The sequence below is a fragment of the Natrix helvetica genome (assembly GCF_964273705.1).
Source record: "Natrix helvetica genome assembly, chromosome: 12".
In the NCBI taxonomy this organism is placed as follows: domain Eukaryota; kingdom Metazoa; phylum Chordata; class Lepidosauria; order Squamata; family Natricidae; genus Natrix; species Natrix helvetica.
In genome coordinates, this window is record NC_138556.1 from 4,232,175 (window position 1) to 4,257,597 (window position 25,423).

The window sequence follows — 25,423 nt, forward strand, 5'->3', positions numbered from 1 at the left end:
ATCCCCAACAAATTGTCCAATCTGGAACTCCCAAGGGTGTCATGTGGGGTGTATCTTCAAACAGCCTCATCAAGTTGGTATGTGAGACGGTTGGCCTTGACCAAGTCCAAACATCAGCCACCAGCATGCGCAGAAGATGGTGAGAACAAGACTCCTCCAGTACAATATTATTCCCTTCCTCAATACCTGACACTTTGCTTGTTGGAAGCCAGTTGGGAATGGTGATCATGTGACCTTGGGATAGTGCAGCTGTCATAGCAATAGCACTTAGACTTATATACCGCTTTAACAGTGCTTTACAGCCCTAAGCAGTTTACAGAGTCAGCATGTAAGTACATGCCAGTTGCCAAGCATCTTAATTTAGATCACATTACCACTGGGATGCTGCAAAGGTCGTAAATGTGAACACCGGCCTAAGTCACTGCTGTCGTAACTTCAAACAAATGGTTGTAAGTCGAGGACTACCTGTATGGATTATAATGCCCATAGGTAATTGATCAAATCCACAAAAGAAACTTCTTTTAATGTTGCAATGTAGGACATAATTGGAAGAATGGTTACAGTAACTGGGCCTGGCTAGTCTAGTGAAGAGAAGGACCAGGGGAGACATGAGGACAGTCTTCCAATATTTGAAGGGCTGCCCCAGAGAGGAAGGGGGTCAAGCTATTTTCCAAGGCACCTGAAGGCCAGACAAGGAATAATGGATGGAAACTGACCAAGGAGAGATTCAACCTGGAAATAAGGAGGAATTTTCTGACAGTGAGAACAATCAACCCATGGAACAGAAGTTGCCTTCAGAAGTTATGGGGGTTTCATCATTGGAGACTGGACTGCCATCTGTCAGAAATGGTGTAGGGTCTCCCACTGGGTGGGGGTTGGACTAGATGACCTACTAGGTCCCTTCCAACTCTGTTAATTTTGTGATTTGTGGAAGCATAGAAGCAGCAGAGACCAAGAAGGTTTTTGGACAACTAGCTCTACAGTTGTCCTTGTCAATTAAAGGTGCATGTTTCTGAACAAGAGTGACAGGCGACTTATGCCACAAAACCACTGTACGAAATACACGAGTCATGGTCCTGAAATCAATCCAAGATTACCAGCTTGTACAGTAATAGATAGTTTTGAATTTTCCCTTTCTCCAACAGTGGCACCGGTCCTCTAATTCTGGCCTGGTGACATTTGAAGAGTCCCTCTGCAGCTTTACACTTGATAGTGTTATCCCTCTTACCAAAAGTTGAGATGTAAATAATAATAGGCAAAATGTACCAATTGTCCAATTTGCTAAAAACACATCAGTATATTCACAGAACTATACAGGTAGGCCTCAACATACGACAGTTCATTTAGTGACTGTTTCAAGTCCCAACAGCATTGAAAAAAGTGACATATAACCAATTTTCACACTGTTGCAGCATATCCCCTTGGTCACGTGATCGAAGTCCACATGCTTGGCACCTGACTCATACTTACGACGGTGGCAGCATCCTGGCATCATGTGATCCCCTTTTGCGACCTTCTGACAAGCAAAGTCAATATGGGAAGCCCGGTTCACTTAGCAACATGTTACTAATCTTTCAGCTGCAGTGGTTCAGTTAACAACGGTGGCAAGAAAAGTTGTAAGGTGGGGCAAAATTCAATACTTTGGATTTATAGGTAGTGCTCGACTTACAACAGTTCATTTAATGTCAGTTTAAAGTTACAATGGCCTCAGAAAAACAGACTTACGAGCTGTACTCACGCTTAAGACTGTTGCATGACTTTCATAATCATGTGACCGCAATTTGGGTACATGGCAACTGGATCAAATTTGTGACCATCGCAGCATCCGGCTTACATGATTGCAATTGGGGGGGGGGCAATTTCCAGAAAAAAAAACCCATAGGGGAAACTGTATTCTTTTAATAACAGCGGTGGTTTGCTTAACAACTGCTGTAAAAATTGTAGTAAAATCAGGTCTAATTCAACTGACGGCTGCCATGACCTAAAATGGAATTCCATTTTAAAATTTTCAAATCTTCCTTTCTTCTTAGTTTGGATCCACTGGGAGCAAGGGAGTGGGCTTCAACTATAGTGATGGGATTCAGCTGCAAAACCTGAGGTTGGTACTACCTGTGTACGGTTTTGTAGCTGAATCCCATCACTATAGATGAAATCCACTCCAATGCTCCCCGTTTGATCCAAACTAAGAAGGAAGGAAGATTTGAAAATTTTAAAATGTAATTCCATTTTAGGTCATGGCAGCTGTAAGTTGAATTAGACCTGATTTTACTACAATTTTTACAGCAGTTGTTAAGATTTGAAATTTATTTCTGGGATGTTTTCTTGTTCCACAGAAGAATAGAATAGAATAGAATGGAATGGAATGAGATGGGGACTGGTGGGACTGGAACGGAATAGGATTAGAATAGAATAATAAAATTAGGAATAGAATAGAATAGAATTAGGCATAGAATTGGGAATAGAATAGAATTAGGAATAGAATAGAATAGAATTAGGCATAGAATTGGGAATAGAATAGAATTAGGAATAGAATAGAATAGAACAGAAAGAGGAATAGAGCTGAAAGGGACTTTGGAGGTCTTCTAGTCCAGCCCCCTGCTCAAGCAGAACATATACCACTTCAGACAAGTGACTGTCCAGTCTCTTTTTAAAAACTTCCAGTGATGAAGCACCCACAACCTCTGGAGGCAAGCTGTTCCGCCAGTTAATTGTCCTCACTGTTAGGAAATTTCTCCTTAATTCCAGGTTGCTTCTCTCTTTGATTAGTTTCCAACCATGGTTTCTTGTCTTGCTCTCTGGTACTTTGTAGAATAATTTGACCCCCCTCTTCTTTGTGGCAGCCCCTCAAATACTGGAATACTGCTGTCATGTTACCCCTAATTCTTCTTTTCTTTAGACTAGCCAAACTAGCCAAATTAAAAAAAAGAAAGAGACACATTCTTTTTCAATGTTTAATGCTCAACAGAAAAAAATAGTGTGAAGTTCTAACACTGTTAAACCATCAACAACATTACAATTGTGATTATTTCCAGGGCAAACTAGATCATCAAATCCCACCTGACATTACTCACTAGTTAAAACATCTATTATAGCCGTTGCGATCACTTACTACAGCCATTGTCCGCTACAATCGTACAAAGCTCACACTGTAGCTCAAACGTGTTTCTTTCTCAATTTCTCTGACGTAACTACAACATCAAACTTACTAGAGTTAAAACTGATGAAGCAAGCTAGTTACAAGTACCTCTACTCTTGGTGCTTTTAATTGACTTAAATCCTGGCACTTTTATTAGTTTCAAATCCTGCATTTTAATGAGAAGTAAAGGCACATACTTCGTGAAAACTTGAGTTGAAAAGAAATTTGCTTCCAAATTAGGTTTGCAGTATTATACAGTGGAAGATTCTTCCACCCTTTGGAAAAAATGATCAAGGAAGCCTATATTTGTATTAAATAAAATATTTCCCTCCAAAACACCATATTGCATACTTTCTTCTGAAAAAAATGTGTTAAATAAGACCTACTATTGTTGAGGTTATAGTAATATTTTCTTTCATGATCAAAGCATATTTTTCAATGGAACAGATCTCCCCTACGTGCATATTTATATCAATATAATTAATAAACTTTCATCCATTTTGCTCTTTGTGGACAGAAACTCAAGCATCAACCCAAATCTAATTCCGTTTCAGATGTACAAAAATAATAATAATAGTGAAATCAGCTTAAATTATAAGTGCGAATCCATTCACTTGTGTCTCAATGTAAGCATTCAATGAAAGATTCTGCTGGAAAAAATATGTCAAATCAAGTGCTAAAAAGACCCGTTTAAAATCCTGGCAATGCTGCCAACAAGATAGCCAATATAGATCATCTAAGATAGCCCCTAAAGTAAAAAAGAGGACAAAAAATGACCTACAATTTGTGCATATTAAGCTATATAAATATTCAAAAATAATTACTGTGACTTGCAGAAATCGTGTCTCTCATATTATGATGGCAAGGCTGTGGTTGGTGAGCTCTGTGCCTCTAAATCCATTTCTTAATCTTAGAAACTTTTAAAATGGATGGACTTCAATTCCCAGAATTCCCCAGCCAGTCACGTATAAAGACCAATATGGGCTCTGTATGGCTGGCTGGCTGAATTCTTGGCAACTGACTCATATTTATGACGGTCGCAATGTCCCCGTGTCACGTGAGCCGCTTTTGCGACCTTCTGACAAGTGAAGTCCATGGGAAAGCCAGATTCACTTAACAACCGGGCTACTAACTTAACAAATGCAGTGATTCACTTAACAACTGTGGCAAGAAAGATCGTAAAATGAGGCGCTAAGCAAATGTTTCAGTCAGCAACAGAAATTTTGGGCTCAATTGTGGGCGTAAGTCGGAGACGACCTGTATATTGTAACTTTATTTTTTCCTATTGTGTGGATTTCATAATCTGCCCCCCCATTTGGGGAGGGAGGTCTATTCCGTGGTATTATCTGCAGCAAGGAGATTATTTTGATCTGGAGCTCGTGAGTTTCCCAAAGGCATTGGGTTGGTCGCTATTAAAATAAGCACTGTGAGTAATGGACACTTCTCAATTTAGATTCAAAGCCTGTAGTGGCGTTGGCTTTTCTCCACCCTGAGCAAATTGTAAGTCACGTAGCTGAATCCAATAAGTCACACATAACTTATGCTAGGAACGTATCTCCATATCGTCTGCATAGGATGATCTTTGATACGTGAGGAAAATCGCTCTTGGAAAATAGCCGCTTTTCAGCACAGTTTCTCTCCTCATGTTTATTTGCCAGCATCGCAGGCTGCTACTTTAATTAATGTAAAGTATTGAACAATATTCGAACCTCTAGCACTTTTACAAAAAAGGAACTTAGGATCACTGGATCCAAAACTTTGTAGCCCAGGTTCAAGGTGATTGCCTTCTTCTTAGTGACTCAAGACAGATCCAAAGAAATGCAGTTGTGCAAGAATTGTGCTCTCTGTATGGTAGAGCCTGTGAAACACAATAGGCGCCTGCTCTGGTGGCTTTAATTAAAGCACAACACCTTAATTTAGCAACTGAAACTTTCCCCTTGCTTTTTACCTCATGAAATGTGGAAATGCATAAAAGGCGAGAACCAAAATCACTACAAAACTGGCATTGTTAGTAAAGTGTCCTCATTGCATTCTCCACTTTGCAACAAGGGTGGAGTGTAACTGTGTATGTTTGTGTATGTTTCTGTGTGTGTGTGAGACACGAGAGGAGGGGGAGGGAAAGAGGGGGGAGAGAGAGAGAGGGATAGGGAAAGAGAGAGAGGTGGAGGGAGGGAGGGAGGAAAGAGAGAGAGGTGAAGGGAGGGAGGGAGAGAGGGAGGGAGAGAAGGAGAGGGAGAAATGGAGGGAGAGGGAGAGAGGAGAGAGGGAGGGAGAGAGGAAAGAGAGAGGGGGAAGAGAGTGGTGGAGGGAGGGAAAGGGAGAGACATAGGGGAGAGAGGGGGGAGAGAGAGAGAAAGAGGGAGAGGAAAGAGAGAGGGAAAGAGAGAGGGAGAAATGGAGGGAGAGGGATAGGGAGAGAGGAGAGAGGGAGGGAGAGGGAGGGAGAGAGGAAAGAGGGAGGAAGGGAGAGGGAGGAAGGGAGAGGGAGAGGGAGAGAGGAAAGAGGGAGAGAGGAAAGAGGGAGGAAGAGGGAGGGAGGGAGAGAGGGGGAGAGATGGAGGGAGAGAGGAAAGAGGAAAGAGGGAGGGAGGGAGAGTGAGAGTGAGAGAGAAAAGCCCAATGATCTGACATAATATTAGCAATTTGTTGTTCCTATTTGGTCACTTATTTTTGAAAAATGTCGCTGAATAAGAGTTTAGAAGGAGATTATCTGGCAGATCAGCCACACATTTTTCCTAATAGTGTACATAGTTTAGACTTGTTTTCCATAAATTGCGATCCTAACAGGCCTTCCTTTGTTCCTTGGAGTATTGGGGGGGGGGAGCTAGGTTCACCTAATAACCACAATAAAAATGGTCGTAAAATTAAATGTTATCATGTAATGCAATCATTTAACAACCATCCTGCTCAACAAGGAATTTTTCAGTCCTAATTGTGATTGTAAGCCAAGGGCTTATCTGTATGTTTATCCTGGACAATCCACGGGAATCGGTATGATTTGGACTTAAATGTCATTTTTTTAAATAAAAAAAGGCTACTCTCTTTAAATTGAGCAAAAATGGTGTTTTCCTATATCCACTAAAATCCTTTCTCAAACAGAAACAAGGAAACTACAAAAAAAAAAAAATCGTGTTGAGATATCCACAGCATCAGTAAAATGAAATCTTAGGTAATTTAAGCAAAGAATGCTGCTAAAACATTACTGCATCAGAAAGTTTACGCCCCATGTCCTCCATTCAGGGCAAAAGGACGAGATATTCCCAGGTTTAAAACTCAACGATGCAGCAATTAAGCTTCTAGGTTTTTAAAAGCAAAATTTGGAAATGTAACTTTTTAAAACCAGGGTCCCTCGTCCTCCTCTTCCCCCTCGTTTTCATTGAGGTAGAGAAGGGCAATTTTCTTTTCATCCGAAATCACCGATCGTTGGTCAACTATTCTTTGCAGTTGCACAGTTTGATCAAACGTGGACTCCTCTGACTTCTGCTCACTCTCTGGGTCTTTCCAAACCTCTTCCATCCTGCCTTCAGGTTGACCTGCTTCTTGCCTACTTGATACGACTAGGGTAGCTTGTGGCTCTCTCCCACCCATTTTGCTTATGTCCATCTGGAAGGTAAAGGACGTTTCTTTCTGTCCGATTCTGATTTGCCCAACAGATTTGCTGTTTTCTGAGGGTCCATCCGTGTTGGAAAATTCCATACCACTGAAGAGTTGAGTATCAGGACTATGGAGCCCTTGCCCAATCTGAATGTGATGTGTTGATCTGCTGATCTCTGCAGGGCTTATTTTTTCCAAGGTGTCTTCTTGTGAAGAACCAATTCCTGGAGATTCCAAAACAAAATCTTGGGACATGATATCATGGCTCTGGACTTCTTTCTGCCCTAATTTAATATGATGTACCGACCCTTCAGAAGAAAACATCTGCCCCAATTCATGGACCTTTTGGTGCTGTTCAGAAATGGGCTCTGTAAAAACAATTCGTTCACTTACAAATTCCTTCGGAGTTAATTTGGTATGTCCGATTGTAGTGTTAACATCCAGCACCTTCTCCTCACCAAGCTTGATGGAACCATCATCTGATGTCTTGGCGAAGGAACCTTCATAAATGTTTTGGTCAGATGTTGAGGTGTCCTTTTGTCCTAATGTAATCTTTTTCACTGTTTCTTCAAACAGATCATGGTCTCCAGTGGAAAAAGGCACTTCATATATTTCTCGTTCAACATGTATTTCTTTGGGATCTATTTGGAGGTGTCTTACTGATGTGCTGATTGCTGTGGGATCTTTCATCTGTGAAAAGATATCCCTTCTATTAGCTGATGACAAGTCTGAAGCTGATCCCTCAAAAATGATGTTTTCAACAATTTGTTTGGAATCCAGTGTGATATGCTTGGAGGATCTGATATTACTTGAAACCTGGATGTGAGTTGAATTTTCAGGATTACTCACTTCTTCAGATGTATAAATAGGACTTCTATAAATTATTTTTTCTGTGGTTTCCGTTGTTTCAGGACTCAACTTTATTTCCTTCATGAATTGACCTGCGTCTGTGGATACTCCTGTTGTAAAGTCCACTGTTCCAAATTCCAGAGTGTCAGAAGTAGGACCTTCATAAAAGACATGTTCAGTCTTGCGGATTTCAGTTGGACCAACTACAACATGCCGGATGCGTCTGTTGATATCAAATGACTCCTTAGAAGGATAGGCATCTTCTCTCTTACTGGTGTCTTCTGTGGTCCAAAGTGTGGAGGGAACATCTACGTGATATTTTTCATCCTGCCAAGTTTCAGGTTCTTGCTTTATGTATTGCTCAAAGCCACCTTCATTTGGTGATTGTTTGGACAATTTCATCTGATCGGCCCCAACCTCACCAAGCCATTCTGTACTCAACTGGTCAGTGTCTATTGTCTGGGATAAATTAACTTCTGCAACGATAGTAAACACACCCTCTTTTTCGGGGTGCTTTACCTTTTTAATATCCACTTCCAAGGTACTAGAGTCAGCTTTGTCCTCTTTGGTGAGTTCACCAAGTTCCTGTTTCACAAGTTCTGGAAGAGTTGTTTCAAGTTTTCCTAGTGCCTCTTTCAACTGATGTTTAGGATCCTTTGAATGGTGAGAAAAAACCTCCTTTATTGACTCCTGAAATTCATGTGGGATTTTAATCTCCTTCTCAATAACTACAGATTCAGCATGGGCCACCTGTTCTTTGGGGGGTTCTGCCTTTGAGATAAAGGGCCCGGTATCTGCGCCAGTTACTTGATAAATCAATTCTGATGAAGCCATACCCTCCTTTATGTTGGTTTGAGACCCTTCCAGAAATTCATCTTGCCAAGAATATTTCACTGTTGATTCTTCCTCAAAATGGATTTGACCATAGGTGGAACCTTCTCCTTCCTCATATCCAAACGGGTATTCATCTGGAGTGGAAACAAAGTACTTTTCTTCATCCACAACATCATCTCCCTCAGATACTTCTTCCACATGAGACACAATCTTATCGGGTTGCTTTTCCTTAAGTTCTCCAGAAACACTTGGGGTGGCTTTCTCTTTATCACTATAATATGGATGTTCTCTCACATTGAGAAATGTGTCTTCTGCTTCCTCTACTTCGAATGGGGTTGAAAACTCCACCCTTTCATCAACTATAGTTGCGGGCTCTTCAATGATCTCAACTTTAATAGACCTCTTGGCCTTGTTTTCCATTCCTTTCATCCCAACATTAATTATATCGTCTAGGACATTTTCATCTAAACTTCCTTTGGTGTCCTCCAATACCTTTTTAAGATCTTTCTCTAAGAAACTTCCCAATTCAGACTTATTAGACACACCAAGGTCATCTTCTTGAACTGTGGACTCTATGCTGATCTTAGTTTTCACTTTTCCATCCTCAGAAATTTCTTCCTTTTCGAAGGAAGTTATTTTAGCTTCGGGAGGAAGTCCTTCTTCTGAAGACTTTTGTACAAAACCTTTAAGGATGTCAGAAACAATGTTCTCTGCTATACTCTCAGTGAGTGAAGCATCTATTTCAGAATCCTCTTCTTTGCTTCTATAACCTTGAGTCATTTCATTCCCGAGTTTAAATTCAGCTTCATCTTTTGATTTTTCTGGAGGAGTTTGGAAGTCTTGCAGTGTTATCTCTATGTTGTGATTCTTCTGTAGGATTTCACCTTCAGTATGCCCTGAATAAATGGGGACTTCAAAAGTTTCTTGGCTTTTTGAGGAGGTGCTCACAATTTTCTCCCTTCCAAATGTTTCTGTATCTTTTGGAATCTTCTTTCCTTCTGCCTCCACTTTAATCTGTTCCTCCCATCTTCTAGAAGGCATCTTATCTTTCATTAATTTCTCTTCTTTTCTCTTAAAGATACTCTCTTCCACTGTATCCTCTTTGTTCTCCACACCTTCCTTCATGTCGGCCTTCTTTTGAACTGTTTTCTCTACCCCATACAATTTCTCAAAGTTCTTCGTGGCAGAACCTGTTGCTTCTTCAGCCAACTTTTCCTTCTGCTCAACTCCTTCTACCAAAACATGTTTTTCTTCTTTTCCTAGTTTGCCCTCTTTGATTAGTTCATTGAAGTAACCCAAAATTCCTTCCGTCTCATATTGGCTTCCTTTAGAAGAAGAAGTTGAGCTGGGAGATAGAGGTGGAGCGATGATCATGGTGGCCCTGATGCCTTCAGAACTCGTCGGCCTTTTCATTTGCTTCTGAAGGATGGTGGACTCTTTCAAAGCAGACGCCCTACTTCCCATTTCGGTTGTCTTCCTTTCAGGCGCTGGTGGGCTTGGCTGAAGGTCACTGTCTCTGCTCATCCGATAAGGCGACATAAAACTTTGTCTTTCTCTCTGTCCTATCAGGCTCCTTTCGTGAGTCACGTACCTTTCGGTAGTAGTTGAAGGACGCTGTCCCGGCCTGAAGGGTTCTTTTGGTAGCGCTTTTTTCTCAGGGAGAACTGTTTGCCTTCTAGCACTTTCTGTCCTAGAGGAAGAAAGCACAGAGCGGCTCCTATTTGTTTGTGGGAATTTGTATCTTAGGTCAACATTTGGGATTGCGGGAAGAGCTCTCCTTCCTTTCTCCTGTTGATAAGCGGAGTATCGGTTGCTATAATCGTAACGCAGATTTCGGTCACCTGCAGGAGATAAATGATAGTGGATATTATTAATACCACGTACTTATTACTTACTTATTCATTTATTTTGTAACACACCTTTGTTATTTTTAGAAATAACTCAAGGCGGCAAACATATCCAACACATGTTCCTCCTTGTATTTTCCTCACAATAACAACAACCCTGTGAAGTGAGTTGGTAAAGAGAGAGTGACTAACTCAAATCACCCAGCCAGCTTTCATGCCTAAGGAGGAACTAGAACTCACAGGCTCCTGTGAATGGCCCAAAGTCACCCAGCTGGCTTTCATGCCTAAGGCAGAACTAGAACTCACAGTCTCCTGGTGATTGGCCCAAAGTCACCCAGCCAGCTTTTATGCCTAAGGAGGAACTAGAACTCACAGGCTCCTGTGAATGGCCCAAAGTCACCCAGCTGGCCTTCATAGAAAAGAATTGAACTCACAGTCTCTAACTTTCTAGTCTGGTGACTTAACCACTAGACCACATAGCAATAAGTTTTAGGCTTAAATCTAATCACAGTCTGAACCCATAAAAAATAGATCCAATTTGCTATCAGTTCTATTCATTTTTGCATCTCTTTGCAAAACAAGAGGTGACCATTTGGGGTATAGGGCTTTATAACTGCTCCAGTTTTTATATTCTTTATTACTATACATTGCCAAAGCAAATGAAATTTTCCCTGCTTAACAAGCCAATTATTATTTTATTTATTAAATTTATATGCCACTCACTGTACTCTGAAAAGTGACAAAATGAAATGCAAACCCATGACACGTATTCAGTGTGTAACTACTACAAGAAATTTACAAGGAAGCCAAAATAAAGTTCATGCACGTTTTTTAATTTCTTTCAATCAGCTGATGTGAAATCCACTAGACGAACCAATTACTATACTCCCACTGCATTTACCTAACTGAAATATAATAGTGATTTTATAAATTGCTACGCTCCTTTCTTATTTTGCAGGATGAATCCTACAACTCTTAGCACAGGTAGTCTTACAACCACAACTGGAAGCAGAATTACTAAGCAAGGTGGTTAAGTAAATTGGGTCTGATTTTACGACCATTTTGCCCACCGTTGTTAAGCAAATCACTGCAGTTGTTAAGTGAATCACATGGTTGCTAAAAGAAACCAACTTCCCATTTGACTTTGCATGCCAGAAGCCCCTGATTTTACAACCTGGGGCAAAGCTCACGTAACAACTGTCTTGCTTAACAACGGAAATATTGGCCTCAATTGTGGTCGTATGTTGAGGACTATCTGTATACAGTGTATCTAATTATACAGGCTCCATATAGTTTGCAACGAAGCAGGAATGGATGTTGACCCATCCTTTCTGCTTTTAAATGCATTGATATAATTCCATCTTTCGTACCTTGGGGTAACCTTCTTCCATGTTCTTCATTCCACATGAGAATCCATTGGCGACCTTCTGCTTCTAGCAAAGCTCTGTGAGAAAAAACAAAACTGAGTTAATAACACATTAAAATCTGTATGTCCTGTCCAAATTAAAATGCATATATGTCCAGTGCAGCGTTTATCAATTAGAAATATGAACACGAACAAAGCAACCACAGTGTTTTTCAACCTCAGCCACTTTAAGATGGGTGGACTTCAACCCCCAGAATTCCCCAGCCAGTCATGCTGCCATGTTGCCTGGGGAATTCTGGGAGTTGAAGTCCACCCATCTTAAAATGGCTGAGGTTGGGATGCACTGATCCAGGGCAACATCTGCTTCCCTTAATTTTCACTGCAATGCCTATGAAAGCAAGAATGCTACAAGCTCGTATTTCCTCCCCTTTTTTCTTACATTTTCTGTCTCAGACAAGAAATTTACATCTCTTTTCCCTTTGGGAAATTAATTTTTCTGCCTGGCCCGCGAATAGAATCAGTCTTGATTAACTTTAACTAAGGTCTCTAAATAACTTTGGCTAATCACATTTTTTAAACTGATTTAAATCGAAAACATTCAAGTTAAATCTTTCACATTATAGCATTTGTAGAACCAGAAAGGAAGGCAAATTACGTGTCTACTGACCAACTGAATTAACACGGCATGGAATTGAAATTCAGTCTGCTATCTTTTTTCCCCCATAGAATTGGAAGGATAGGAGAATTTTGCATACTGGGATAATATCATTGAAAAATATTGAGTTGAAACCAGAAACATGTCTCCTAGGTACCGCTATATTACCAGAGGGCTGTGATAAAGGGACTACATATTCAGTTTTACATATACTGACAGCAGCAAGGATCATATATGCTAAATATTGGGAAAATGTGAACACCGCACCAGAGGAGATTGTAATTTGAAAAATTTTAGACTGTACAGAAATGGTTAGATCAGTGATGGCTAATCTTTTTGTCGAGGTGTGCCAAAAGTGGGAGCATAGGGGCGGGGGGGTCAGGTGCATGCATGCTGCATGCCCACACCCATAATGCAATGCCCCTCCCCCACGCATGCACGCACAAGCCCCCATTTTTCAGCGAAAAACGGCCAAAAATCAAAGCCGAAAATCACAGGGTTAGATTAACCTTCAAAATTAAAGATGAAGAAGGTACAGAATATTATATGATTTGGAATAAATTCTATGAATTGATAGAAGCAAGAGGTAGGAATTAGAGACTAGTAAGATCATAAATGTTAGCACTGAAAATAGGAATACCTAACCATAATTACAATAATCAACCGACATGTAAATATTTTAATGTAAGAAGAAACTTAGCTAAAAGCTTTTTGGTTATATTATTAATATTGTTACTATATTATTATTATTATTATTTATTTATTTATTTATTATTTACTTTATTCATTAAACATGAAACTCAGTCAACTGAACATTCAGAAATGCATCACAAATATCATTGACTGGTGCTAATGGTTGACACAGTTTGCTGCCAGAATCCTATGTATCAACCAAGGACCTTCTTAAAATATAAGATGTTCCGAGTAGCACAGTTTTTTGCAGTCCCGCTGGTGTTATTGCAGGAAGCTGCAATTTGTTGATGTATCTTGTAAAATTCTTGGACATGGTGCCAAGTGCCCTGATGACAATGGGTATCACTCTTACATGCTTCGTCCATGTACCATGTAGTTTCGATGGCCAGGTCGCGATGTTGTTGTTGTTGTTGTTGTTGTTGTTGTTGTTGTTGTTGTTGTTGTTATCTTGTGTGTCAATGTTTAATACTACTCTTCTTTTTTGGCCTTTTTTATTTGTAAATGATATACCCTGACAATTTACTGTTTTTTAAAAAAAAGTGTTTATGAATAAAATGTACAAAAAGAAAGAAAGAAAAAATGATTGAATGCTCCATGCAAATTAAGCTTCATGTCATTATTGCAAACACTGGTTAAGTCCTTGACTTAAGACCATTACTGAGTCCAGAATTTCCGATGATAAGAAGGTGGTTAAGTAAGTTGTGCCTGTTTTTATGACCATTTTTGCTACCATTGTAAAGGAAATCACTGCAATTTTAAGAAAATCCAACGTCCCCCATTGACGGTAGGTTGCAAATGATAATCACATGACTTCGGGATGTTACAATGGTCATAAATATAACCAAAGCTTGATCACTTGAGTTTTTAAAGTTTGAGCATTGGTCATAAGTCACTTTTTTCAGTGCCATTGTGACTTCTAACAGTTGCTAAACAAATGATTGTAAGTTGGGATCTACTAGTATAGCAACTGTCATATGGACTCTATGGAAGGCTTCCTGTTCTATTGCATCTTCAAAGTAAGTGTAGATGACCAGGCTGATCTGGAGGGAAGGTTAAAGTCATGAGTCTCTGCGCCCCTGCAGGAGATCTAAGCCCAGCCCAGCTTGAATGCCTCTCCCGCTCATTTCCCTTAACCGTTAGTTGGTCAGATTCTTGTAGAGAGCTTATGCTTGCAATAAATCTCTATTCCCATTTGAGCTGCCTAGCTCTCCTGATTTTCATTGGCACTTGATTGGAAAAAGTCACCGGATGCTTCAAGAAATTCAGGTGATCGATAATATTAAATAAGAAAATTCAATAGCTCCAATTGACCATAATTGTTAGGATATCCCTATCAGTATAATTGCTAACTGACGATTGGCTCCTTCTCTGAAACAGAGTATTTTTGAAAAATATATCTTTTGAGTCTTTTTAATTATATTAAAGTAGGTGGATACCCGTGCTTCACAATGAAACTATGTGATTGGCCAATGCCGGAGAAATCTAGTTCACTCAGTGGTGGTCGGTGATTGAAACACATAAGAGAATATCTCTCCTACCCCCTTGAGTCGGGAAGCAATTTCATAGGTGGATGGCGTAGACATTTTGGTGAGGTACTGACATTTATTACTATATGGAGTCCCAGATCGCTCCTGAGTGAAGGAGTGGAATGTCTGCCAGTTTGAACGGAGGTAATGGAATATGAGGCAACTGGCAGTTGGAGCAGAGCTCTTTTCAGGTGGGGCAGGAGAGTAGAACTCCTTAGCATCAGAGAGTGTTAATTGCTGTATAAGAAATACTAATGATCTGCTGGTCATTTCGAAAAATCCTTTCTTAGTGAGCACCTAGAAGCCAAGAGGAACATACGTGCCAAATGTCAAGTTTGTAGGCTTTACAGTACTGGAGATTTCGTGATGAGTGAGTGGTATTTGGCTTTTATATATATAGATAATAATATAGATATAAATAATATCTATATAATAATTAATCAAGATATAAAAGGGTGTTCAACTTAGTTAAGATACAATAAATCAGTCTGTCAAATGGTTTGCTGGTTAAAAAAACTCTGTAAAAAATGCTAAAGTTAAAACTACAGCAATGTGGACATTCTCCTACAGCTATTAAATGCTGGCTTCATTAAAAGCAACAAGTACAATATTTTAAACTCCGTAATCTCTCAAAACAACATTTTCAGTTTTGCTCTGCCAACTGCTTTGAGCTGATAATGCAGGACAACTATTTACGCTGTATAAGGAGCTCATTTGGAAATGTTTGATAGCTAAGATTCCTGGAAAGCAATATGAAATTTAAGTCATTTGCCTTTAAAGACCCACAACATTTAAACACCGAGGAAATCTTACTTATTCTGTTCATTCAGAGTTATAAAACAATAATTCAGCCAAGGAGTTTCACTGATTTGTAATCGGTTTAAATATTGCTACACGAATTGAAATGTCCCCTGAACAAAATACAAGGAACATAAATAAATGAATGGATATAATTCTGTGTTGAATACTGTGCTTAATTTTATTTGTCCTCTATGGACAAATACATACCGTACATATATACATATGCATATGCATATGCATATACATATACATACATACATACATACATACATACGTGTGTGTGTGTGTGTGTGTGTGTGTGTGTTATATTTGTACTGATAAATAAATAAAGGGAGACTAGTATAGATCTATTTCGAGCTAATTAGCTCTCATCAGCTAGCCATACCCTTACTGGGATTTGAACCCGGGCTGTATATATCTTAGGCAGGAGTTTTAGCCACTAAGCCACGGGCTCTGTTCCTTATCAGTTGAGCCAGGGAAATAGGTATGTATTTGTGTTACAACCCCTGGTATGACTAAATATGGGAGGAAGGTCACTACTCCCTCTTTCTGTCCTTCGGCTTATCACAGAAGACCATGCAGGCAGAAAACCATATTTTTATTTTTAATGTTGTCTTTTTATATTTGTGTTTATTACCTTTATTTATTTATCAGTACAAATATAACACAAATATAAAAAGACAACATTAAAAATAAAAATATGGTTTTCTGCCTGCATGGTCTTCTGTGATAAGCCGAAGGACAGAAAGAGGGAGTAGTGACCTTCCTCCCATATTTAGTCATACCAGGGGTTGTAACACAAATACATACATACATACATACATACATACATACATACCAGGGACGTGCGGTCAGGGGAGGCAGGGGAGGCAGAGCCTCACCTCTCTTCATGAAATAATAGTATATAATATTATATACTATATATATATATATATATATATATATATATATATATATATATATATATATATATATATATATATATATATATATATATATATATATATATATATATATATATATATATATATATATATATACCTACCTACCTACCTACCTACCTACCTACCTACCTACCTACCTACCTACCTACCTACCTACATACATACATACATACATACATACAGTGGGGCAAAAAAGTATTTAGTCAACCACCAATTGTGCAAGTTCTCCCACTTAAAAAGATGAGAGAGGCCTGTAATTGGCATCATAGGTAGACCTCAACTGTGAGAGACAAAATGTAAAAAAAAAGACCAAACAATCACATTGGCTGATTTGGAAATAATTTATTTGCAAATTATGCTGGAAAATAAGTATTTGGTCAGTATCAAAAGTTCATCTCAATATTTCGTTATATATCCTTTGTTGGCAATGACAGAGGTCAAACGCTTTCTGTAAGTCTTCACAAGGTTGGCACACACTGTTGCTGGTATGTTGGCCCATTCCTCCATGCAGATCTCCTCTAAAGCAGTGATGTTTTGGGGCTGTCGCTGGGCAACACGGACTTTCAACTCCCTCCAAAGGTTTTCTATGGGGTTGAGATCTGGAGACTGGCTAGGCCACTCCAGGACCTTCTTACGAAGCCACTCCTTCATTGCCCGGGCAGTATGTTTGGAATCATTGTCATGTTAAAAGACCCAGCCACGTTTCATCTTCAATGCCCTTGCTGATGGAAGGAGGTTTGCACTCAAAATCTCACAATACATGGCCCCATTCATTCTGTCCTGTACACGGATCAGTCGTCCTAGTCCCTTTGCAGAAAAACAGCCCCAAAGCATGATGTTGCCACCCCCGTGCTTCACAGTAGGTATGGTGTTCTTTGGATGCAACTCAGCATTCTCTCTCCTCCAAACACGACGAGTTGTGTTTCTACCAAACGGTTCTATTTTGGTTTCATCTGACCATATGACATTCTCCCAATCCTCTTCTGGATCATCCAAATGCTCTCTAGCAAACTTCAGATGGGCCTGGATATGTACTGGCTTAAGCAGGGGGACACGTCTGGCACTGCAGGATCTGAGTCCCTGGCGGCGTAGTGTGTTACTGATGGTAGCCTTTGTTACGTTGGTCCCAGCTCTCTGCAGGTTATTCACTAGGTCCCCCCGTGTGGTCCTGGGATTTTTGCTCACCGTTCTTGTGATCATTTTGACCCCATGGGGTGAGAGCCCCAGATCAAGGGAGATTATCAGTGGTCTTGTATGTCTTCCATTTTCTAATTATTGCTCCCACAGTTGATTTGTTCACACCAAGCTGCTTGCCTATTGCAGGTTCAGTCTTCCCAGCCTGGTGCAGGTCTACAATTTTGTTTCTGGTGTCCTTTGACAGCTCTTTGGTCTTCACCATAGTGGAGTTTGGAGTGTGCCTGTTTGAGGTTGTGGACAGGTGTCTTTTATACTGATGACAAGTTCGAACGGGTGCCATTGATACAGGTAATGAGTGCAGGACAGAGGAGCCTCCTAAAGAAGAAGGTACAGGTCTGTGAGAGCCAGAAATCTTGCTTGTTTGTAGGTGACCAAATACTTATTTTCCAGCATAATTTGCAAATAAATTATTTCCAAATCAGCCAATGTGATTGTTTGGTCTTTTTTTTTACATTTTGTCTCTCACAGTTGAGGTCTACCTATGATGCCAATTACAGGCCTCTCTCATCTTTTTAAGTGGGAGAACTTGCACAATTGGTGGTTGACTAAATACTTTTTTGCCCCACTGTATATATATATATCTTCAAGCTGTGGGCTTAAAATGTGATCGGAGCTGCCGTAAAATGTGAACGGCAGCTCCGATCACATTTTAAGCCCACAGCTTGAAGATGGCAGGTGAGATCCTGCTGAAACCCGAATACAACAAAACCAGCATATATATATATATATATATACATATATATATATATATATATATATATATATATATATATATATATATATATATATATATATATATATATATATAGCAGCATATATATATATATATTATATATATAACCAGCATATATATATATATATTATATATATATATATATATATATATATATATATATATATATATATATATATATATATATATATATATATATATATATATATATAAAATATTATAATATTATATACATCCGTCCGTCCGTGCCCGGGAGCTGTGGAGGCAGAAATGTTGTCGGCGCTCCCAGATGACGAAGCCACGAAAGCGACTGGGGGAAGGTTCTCGTCGTTCCCCAGTCGCTTTCGTGGCTTCGTCATCCGGGAGCGCCGACAACATTTCTGCCTCCACAGCTCCCGGGCGCGGCCGGACAGATGTAGCCAGAGCGACGCCGAGGCAGTCCGGGCAGATGAAAGAGCGAGCGAGCGATGGAAGATCAGGCAGCCTGATCCTCGGTCGCTTGCCCGCCGGACTGTCTCAATGCCACTCTGGCTACCTCCGTCCGTCCGCACCCGTGAGCTGCGGAGGCAGAAATGTTGTCGGCGCTCCCGGATGACGAAGCCACGAAAGCGACTGGGGAACGACGAGAACCTTCCTGCCTCTGCTGGACTTCGCGCGCTCCTCGCGACTGCAATATACATCCAGAAGCGGCTTTTGTGGCTAATGGGGCTTGGGCTTCCAGCCCAACAGCCCCTGCCACTTCTGGACGTCTATTGCAGTCGCGAGGAGCGCGCAAAGTCCAGCAGAGGCAGGAAGGTTCTCGTCATTCCCCAGTCGTTTTCGAGGACTGCGGAGCACGAGCAGGCGGAGCACGCTCAGGAAGGCGGGGAATGGGATCACATGTGCACACGTGGTCCCATTCCCCACCTTCCTGATGACGTCACCAGCCTCACCAGCCATAAACTTCACCGCACGTCACTGATACATACATACATACACACACGTAGGTATGTATGTATTACGGTGCACTTATTTTTAAAGACTTGCAACTGAACTTTTTTTTAAAAATTATTTATTTAGATGCATTGTGATCATGGAAAGTTGCTGTTTTTTTCTGTTCCAATCAGACTGCACCTGATATATTATGAGAACTGCTAATAGCCGAGGACTTTGGCAAACTGTACTACAACACTTATACAAATATTTGAAGGAAGATGTGGAATCTGGAACCGATATGCTCTCTGTTGCTCTAGAATCAGTGGATGAAAATTGCAGGGGAGAAGTATTTGATAAATGTTAGCATCAAATTCTCAGTATTTTTTTAAAAATGGCCAATAATGAAACAATGTCTTAGACAATAAATTTTTACTCTCTGAACATGATTCAGTATGTAGGAACTTGCTTCCAACAGAAGCTCACAAACAGGACAGAAGCAACTAAGTTGATTTATTGTAGACAAGACAGAAGCTGTATCCACGAAAGTTATAACACAGAAAAGAATTCATATGTGTGTTTGCTCCAACATTTAAATACTCCAAGGCCTTTTCCTCCTGGCTTTTCTAGTTAAAGAATAATTTATTTTCTCTTCACTGGGTCTTGCCTTGGACCAGTTCATATTTGAGAGGTGATGGATTTCCCTCTCACTGGAGACACATTTTTACAGAATAACAGAATTGAAAGAGACCTTGGAGGTCTTCTAGTCCAACCCTCTGCTCAAGCAAAACACTCTATACCAGGTGTGTCCAAACTTGGCAACTTTAAGACTTGTGGACTTCAACTCCCAGAATTCCCCAGCCAGCCATGCTGGGAGTTGAAGTCCACAAGTCTTAAAGTTGCCAAGTTTGGACACCCCTGCTCTATACCATTCCAGACAAATGGCTGCCCAGAGAGACATTCCCTAGTCATCATGCTCCAGCATGAGTCCGAAAACTCAGAAAACAAAACCTTTGATCCTGGTGATCGACCCACACTGGATCCTGCAACATTATCCTGGGACACATATATTCACCTTCATTTGTAATAAAATTTATATCTATAGGAGCTGTGGTGGCGCTGTGTTGAAAATGCAGTGTTGTATCCAAAATTTGGAAACTGGGGAATGGGTAGAGGGTAGAGGTGGGAGAAATAGAATAGAATAGAGTTGGAAGGGACCTTGGAGGTCTTCTAGTCCAACCCCCTACTCAGGCAGGAAACCCTACACCACTCCAGACAAATGGTTATCCAATCTTCTCTTAAAAACTTCCATTGTTGGAGCATTCACAACTTCTGGAGGCACTGGTTAATTGTTCTGTCAGGAAATTTCTCCTCAGTTCTAAGTTGCTTCTCTCCTTGATTAGTTTCCACCCATTGCTTCTTATCCTGCCCTCAGGTGCCTTGGAGAATAGTTTGACTCCCTCTTCTTTGTGGCAGCCCCTGAGCTATTGGAACACTGCTATCATGTCTCCCCTAGTCCTTCTTTTCATTCAACTAGACATCCCCAGTTCCTGCAACCGTTCTTCATATGTTTTGACCTCCAGTCCCCTCATCCTCTTCGTTGCTCTTCTCTGCACTCTTTCTAGAGTCTCTGCATCTTTTTAAAATCATGGCGACCAAAACTGAATACACAGATTGAACAGCCAAAAAGTGGATGCAGACAGAGACAAAGCTCCAACAGAGGAATATGGGAGGGGAGTAAAAAAAAAAAAAAAGCATAGCAATTAAAGTATTGAAGCGGGCAAGAGACGATGGATAGATGATTTCTCCTTATTGTTGTTCTGATTTGCTTTTCTTTCTCTCTCTCTCTCTTTTTCTTTTTTTAGGTAGGTGACATGACTAGAAGTTAGGTAGGATGGAAAGAAAATGTTTTTTTTAAATAAAGGGTGACATAATTAAAAGTTAGAATAAGAGAGAGAAATGAGAGAAAGGGGGAATATTAATGTATACGTTTTTATATAATAAAATAAGAACAATAACAAGAGAAAACATGGAATAATTGAATAATGATAGACTGCAACTTAACATAAATATTTATTACTATCAGAAATATATGTTGGCTGGATGTAATAACGATGATTAATTTTATTAGTTTTATTTGTATTAGGGGCCACACTGTTCACACATTGATATGTTTATTAAAAAAAACCTTTTAAAAAAAGAATGCAGTATTGTAGGCAAACTCTGCCCACTGCCAGGAGTTCAATCCTGTCCAACTCAAGGTTTCCATCCTTCTGAGGTCAGTAAAATGAGGAATTGGATTATTGGGGGCAACATGCAAATAATGGGTCTATATAGTAAACTACTCAGAGTGTGTTGTAAAAGAACTACAGTGTGGTACATAAACCTAAATGCTATTGCTATTCTCGGTCTCTCAAAACTGCAGTTTATTCCCATTCCTCCTTGTAAGAAGATTACAACCCAGAAAAACAAATCTGAAGATCTTCTCTAACTCCTTCCCAACTGAAGTCCTTAAAAGCTTTAACTATGACGACAGAAAGCAGGAATGCAGGAAGTTTGACTAATGATTGCTGGCTACTGTTAAAACAACAGTTTGCGCAGTTTCCAGAGCAACCCAGAAGTCACTAAAAATAAATCCCAAGCTGAAGCACTCACTGTATATGGCAAAAGGGAGCCAAGCACATCGTTAAATGTTAGATCTCACAGCATGAACTGCTAGAAACAAGCGGTGCCTTAACATTAAATACTGCAAATAAAAACCACTTGACAAACACAGAAAGGAAAAAATGCTCTGTCTTTGGTCCAATTTATGAAGTGAACAGTCTTGATGTTTATAATCTTGGAGAAAAGCACAAAGGAAATTAGCAATGGTTTGGGGTGCCTTGAAGCCACATTTTGAAATGTAGTCTAATTTTGTGGGTGCGTAAGAAAGAGCGCAAAGAAGAGTGAAAAAATAATAAGGGATATGGAGGCAAAACCGTACGATTAACAGTTGTGAGAATTAGGCATATGTACCAGAAGTGGGTTCCTACCGGTACAGTACAGCTGAATAGGTAGTAACTCAACCGGACACATGACTACACCGGTTCTATCTTGGGTGCCACTATCTTTATTTTCTGTTCTACACAAATGCAGAACAATCTTCATTGAAAAAATATAATTTTTCCCCTTTTTTAATGGTGTGTGCATGCCAGTCCCAGAGAGGTCCTAGAGAAGGGCCATTTTTTGCAAACATTGAGGCATTTTTGCCTTCCCCCAGACTCCAGAAGCACTCTGCAGGCTTCAACAGGGCTGTGGGAAAGGGAAAAATGCCTTCATTTTTGCAAAAAATGGGCGGAAAATGGGTCATTTTTCCTTCCCCACAGCCCTGCTGAAGCCTGCAGAGGGTCTCTTGGGGCCAGGGAGGACAAAAACTTTTTATTTCTTACTGCGTAGTTTACAGGCACTCCCTTAGCTCTGGCGAGGCTGGAGATCCCCACCTCCCCGGTCAAAACCTTTCACCACCATTTTGTTGGGCATGGATTGGTGAGGGGGGTGTCATGTGACTGAGTGTGCGTGAGTGATGTTCAAGTTGGCCACGCCCACTCAGTCACATGACCCCCTCATCTCGCCACGCCTACCAACCGGTAGTAAAAAAGTTTGAAACCCACTCCTGATATGTACCCTAACAAAGAGAAGGATTGGGTTGACAGGATAGCACTCTTCCAGTATTTGAGGGGCTATCATAAAGAAGAGGGGGACAACTTATTCTCCAAAGAACATGAGGGCAAGACAGGAAGTTAAAGGACACAAAACCGATCAAAGAGAGATTCAACTTAGAACTAAGGAGAAACTTCTTGACTGTGAGAACAATTAATCAATGGAACAGGTTGCCTTTGTAAGTTGTGGATGCACCATTACTTAGAGGTTTTCAAGAAGAGACTGGATTTGTCTAGAAAGGCTCCTTCTCAAACAAGGGATTGGACTAGAAGACCTCCAAGGCCCCTTCCATCTCTATTATTCTAAGTGCCAAATTAATTAAAAAGCCTGCTTGCATTTAAGTTCTCCCGTCAGTTAAAAATGACACTGAGGACAAATAAACATTATAGTGTAAAGGGTTCCTTTGTTTTTTAAACAATAACACAAAATCATCAGCATGATGAATACCTTGAAGAAAAATTAAAGAACCTGATTCCAGCATAAGTAGTCCCCAACTTACAACTTTTTGTTTAGTGACTATTCAAAGGTACAATGGGACTGAAAAAGTGGCTTATGGCTGTTTTTCACATTTACGACTGATGCAGCATTCCAGTGGGCACATGATTAAAATTGAGATGCTTGGCCACTGGCATGTATTGATGATGGTTGCTGTTGTGTCCAAAGCCAGAAAGCACAAGCTGTCACTCAACACCTACCAGACGCCCGGATTGGCCAATACCAGTAGGCGTCACCAGAGGGAGCTGACCTATTTATGATTGGTTGCCGGTTTGACAGCGGCTGTATAAATAGCTGTCAAACCGGAGTTCACTGTTCTGTTATTCTAGTTACTTACTTGTATTACAAATAAACATTAGTTCTTACGAATCGCCTCAGGCTACTTAATTCTAATTAAGAATATAATAGTTGCAGTGTCCTGGGCTCATATGGTCACCTTTTGTGACCTTCTGACAAGTCAATGGGGAAGCCTGATTCACTTAATAACTGTCCCAAAAGTGCTTTTTTCAAGAGGCAACTGGACTTTCTAGTTTTTCTTTGAAGACTTTTCGCATCTCATCCAAGAAGCTTCTTCAGCTCTGACTGGATGGTGGGGAATGGAATTCAACTGCCCCACTATCCAGTCAGAGCTGAAGAAGCTTCTTGGATGATTAACAGAGTTGGAAGGGACCTTGTAAGCCATCTAGTCCAAACCCCAGCCCAAGCAGGAGATCTTACACCATTTCTGACAGGTGGCAGTCCAGTCTCTTCTTGAAAGCTTCCAGGGATGAAGCTCCCACAACCTCCAAAGGTAACTTCTGTCGCAGAGGTTGATTGCTCTCACGGTCAGAAAATTCCTCCTTATTTCCAAGTTGAATTTCCCCTTTATCAGTTTCCATCCATTATTCCTTGCCTGGCCTTCAGGTGCTTTGGAAAATAGCTTGACCCCCTCCTCTCTGTGGCAGCCCCTCAAGTCCTGGAACCCTGCTTATCATGTCTCCCCTGGTCCTTCTCTTCACTAGACCAGCCATGCCCAGTTTCAGCAACTGTTCTTATGTTTTAGCCTCCAGTCCCCTAATCATCCTGTTTGCTGTTCTCTGCACTCTTTCTAGATGAGAAGCAAAACATCTTCCAAAGAAAAACGAAGTAAGTCCAGTGGCCTCTTGAAAAAAGCATCTTTCGGACAACCATGACCTGGATTTATTTTATTTATTTATTAGTTTGTCAAACATGTATAAGACAGCAGGTATAAGTACACAAACAAAGGAAATGAGTATAAATAAATGAGGTCGGTAGGACAGGGACGGTAGGCACACTGGTGCGCTTATGCACGCCCCCTTTACAGACCTCTTAGGAATGGGGCGAGGTCCACAGAAGACAGTTTGAGGTTGAAGCTGTGGGGGCTTGAGGAAGTAACAATGGAGTTGGGTAGAGCATTTTAGGCATTGACCACACTGTTGCTGAAGTCGTATTTTCTGACTAGGAATCACTTAACAACTGTGTTACTAACTTCATATCTGCCGTGATTCACTTAACAACTGTGGCTAAAATGGGGCAAAACTCATTTAACTGCTATCTCACTTAGCAACAAATAATTTGGGCTCAAAAATTGTTGAGGTTGAGGGTTATCTATATGGCAGAAGTGGACTTCTAACCTCTTGTTCCTTTTTGTCTCCACCAATGAGATTTGGCTGCTTACTTCAACGGCCTCTTGTGTGCTTTGAACATGAATTTTATCACCACTGCCAGGCAAAAAGGTTGTTCCCTTATTTAACTAAATTATTTCCCTAACTAAATTCTGGGCTTTACTTGTTTTGTTCCCTGTGATGTAATCAGTCTGGCTGAAATTTATTCTTTTGAAAAAGTGGGAGTATTCCAGGGCTATGTGTGGTTCTTTCAGAAGGATGAATTGTATTATGAAGTCAACACCCAGGAGAGGAATTCGTTCAATTCAAAGTTATTATTCAAACAAGAAGCATTTGGACTTTGACTTACGCAAAAGGAAAGATGGGGAAAAAATTATTGCTTGCTTCAAAGGGAGCAGAGATTCTTTTACAATCCCTTTTTTTATAGTTGATATATATTTGCAGAGATCATGTTAGATGTAGCACAGAGCAGAAGTAAATCTGGCATCTCCGGAGGCTTTTCCCGAGCCTCCTGGAT

General features: G+C 40.3%; 1 protein-coding gene across 1 annotated transcript in view; it reads right to left on the minus strand.

Moving 5' to 3' along the window:
- Positions 1 to 6,163: 6,163 nt before the first annotated feature.
- Positions 6,164 to 25,423, minus strand: part of SYNM (synemin) — a 31,393-nt gene continuing 12,133 nt past the window's right edge. Inside the window, exons 3-4 of the mRNA XM_081964804.1 lie at positions 11,631 to 11,704; positions 6,164 to 10,254 (exon numbers count right to left, since the gene is read on the minus strand). Coding sequence (XP_081820930.1) covers positions 6,470 to 10,254; positions 11,631 to 11,704 — 3,859 coding nt within the window. The 3' untranslated portion in view covers positions 6,164 to 6,469. The remainder of the gene's footprint in view (positions 10,255 to 11,630; positions 11,705 to 25,423) is intronic.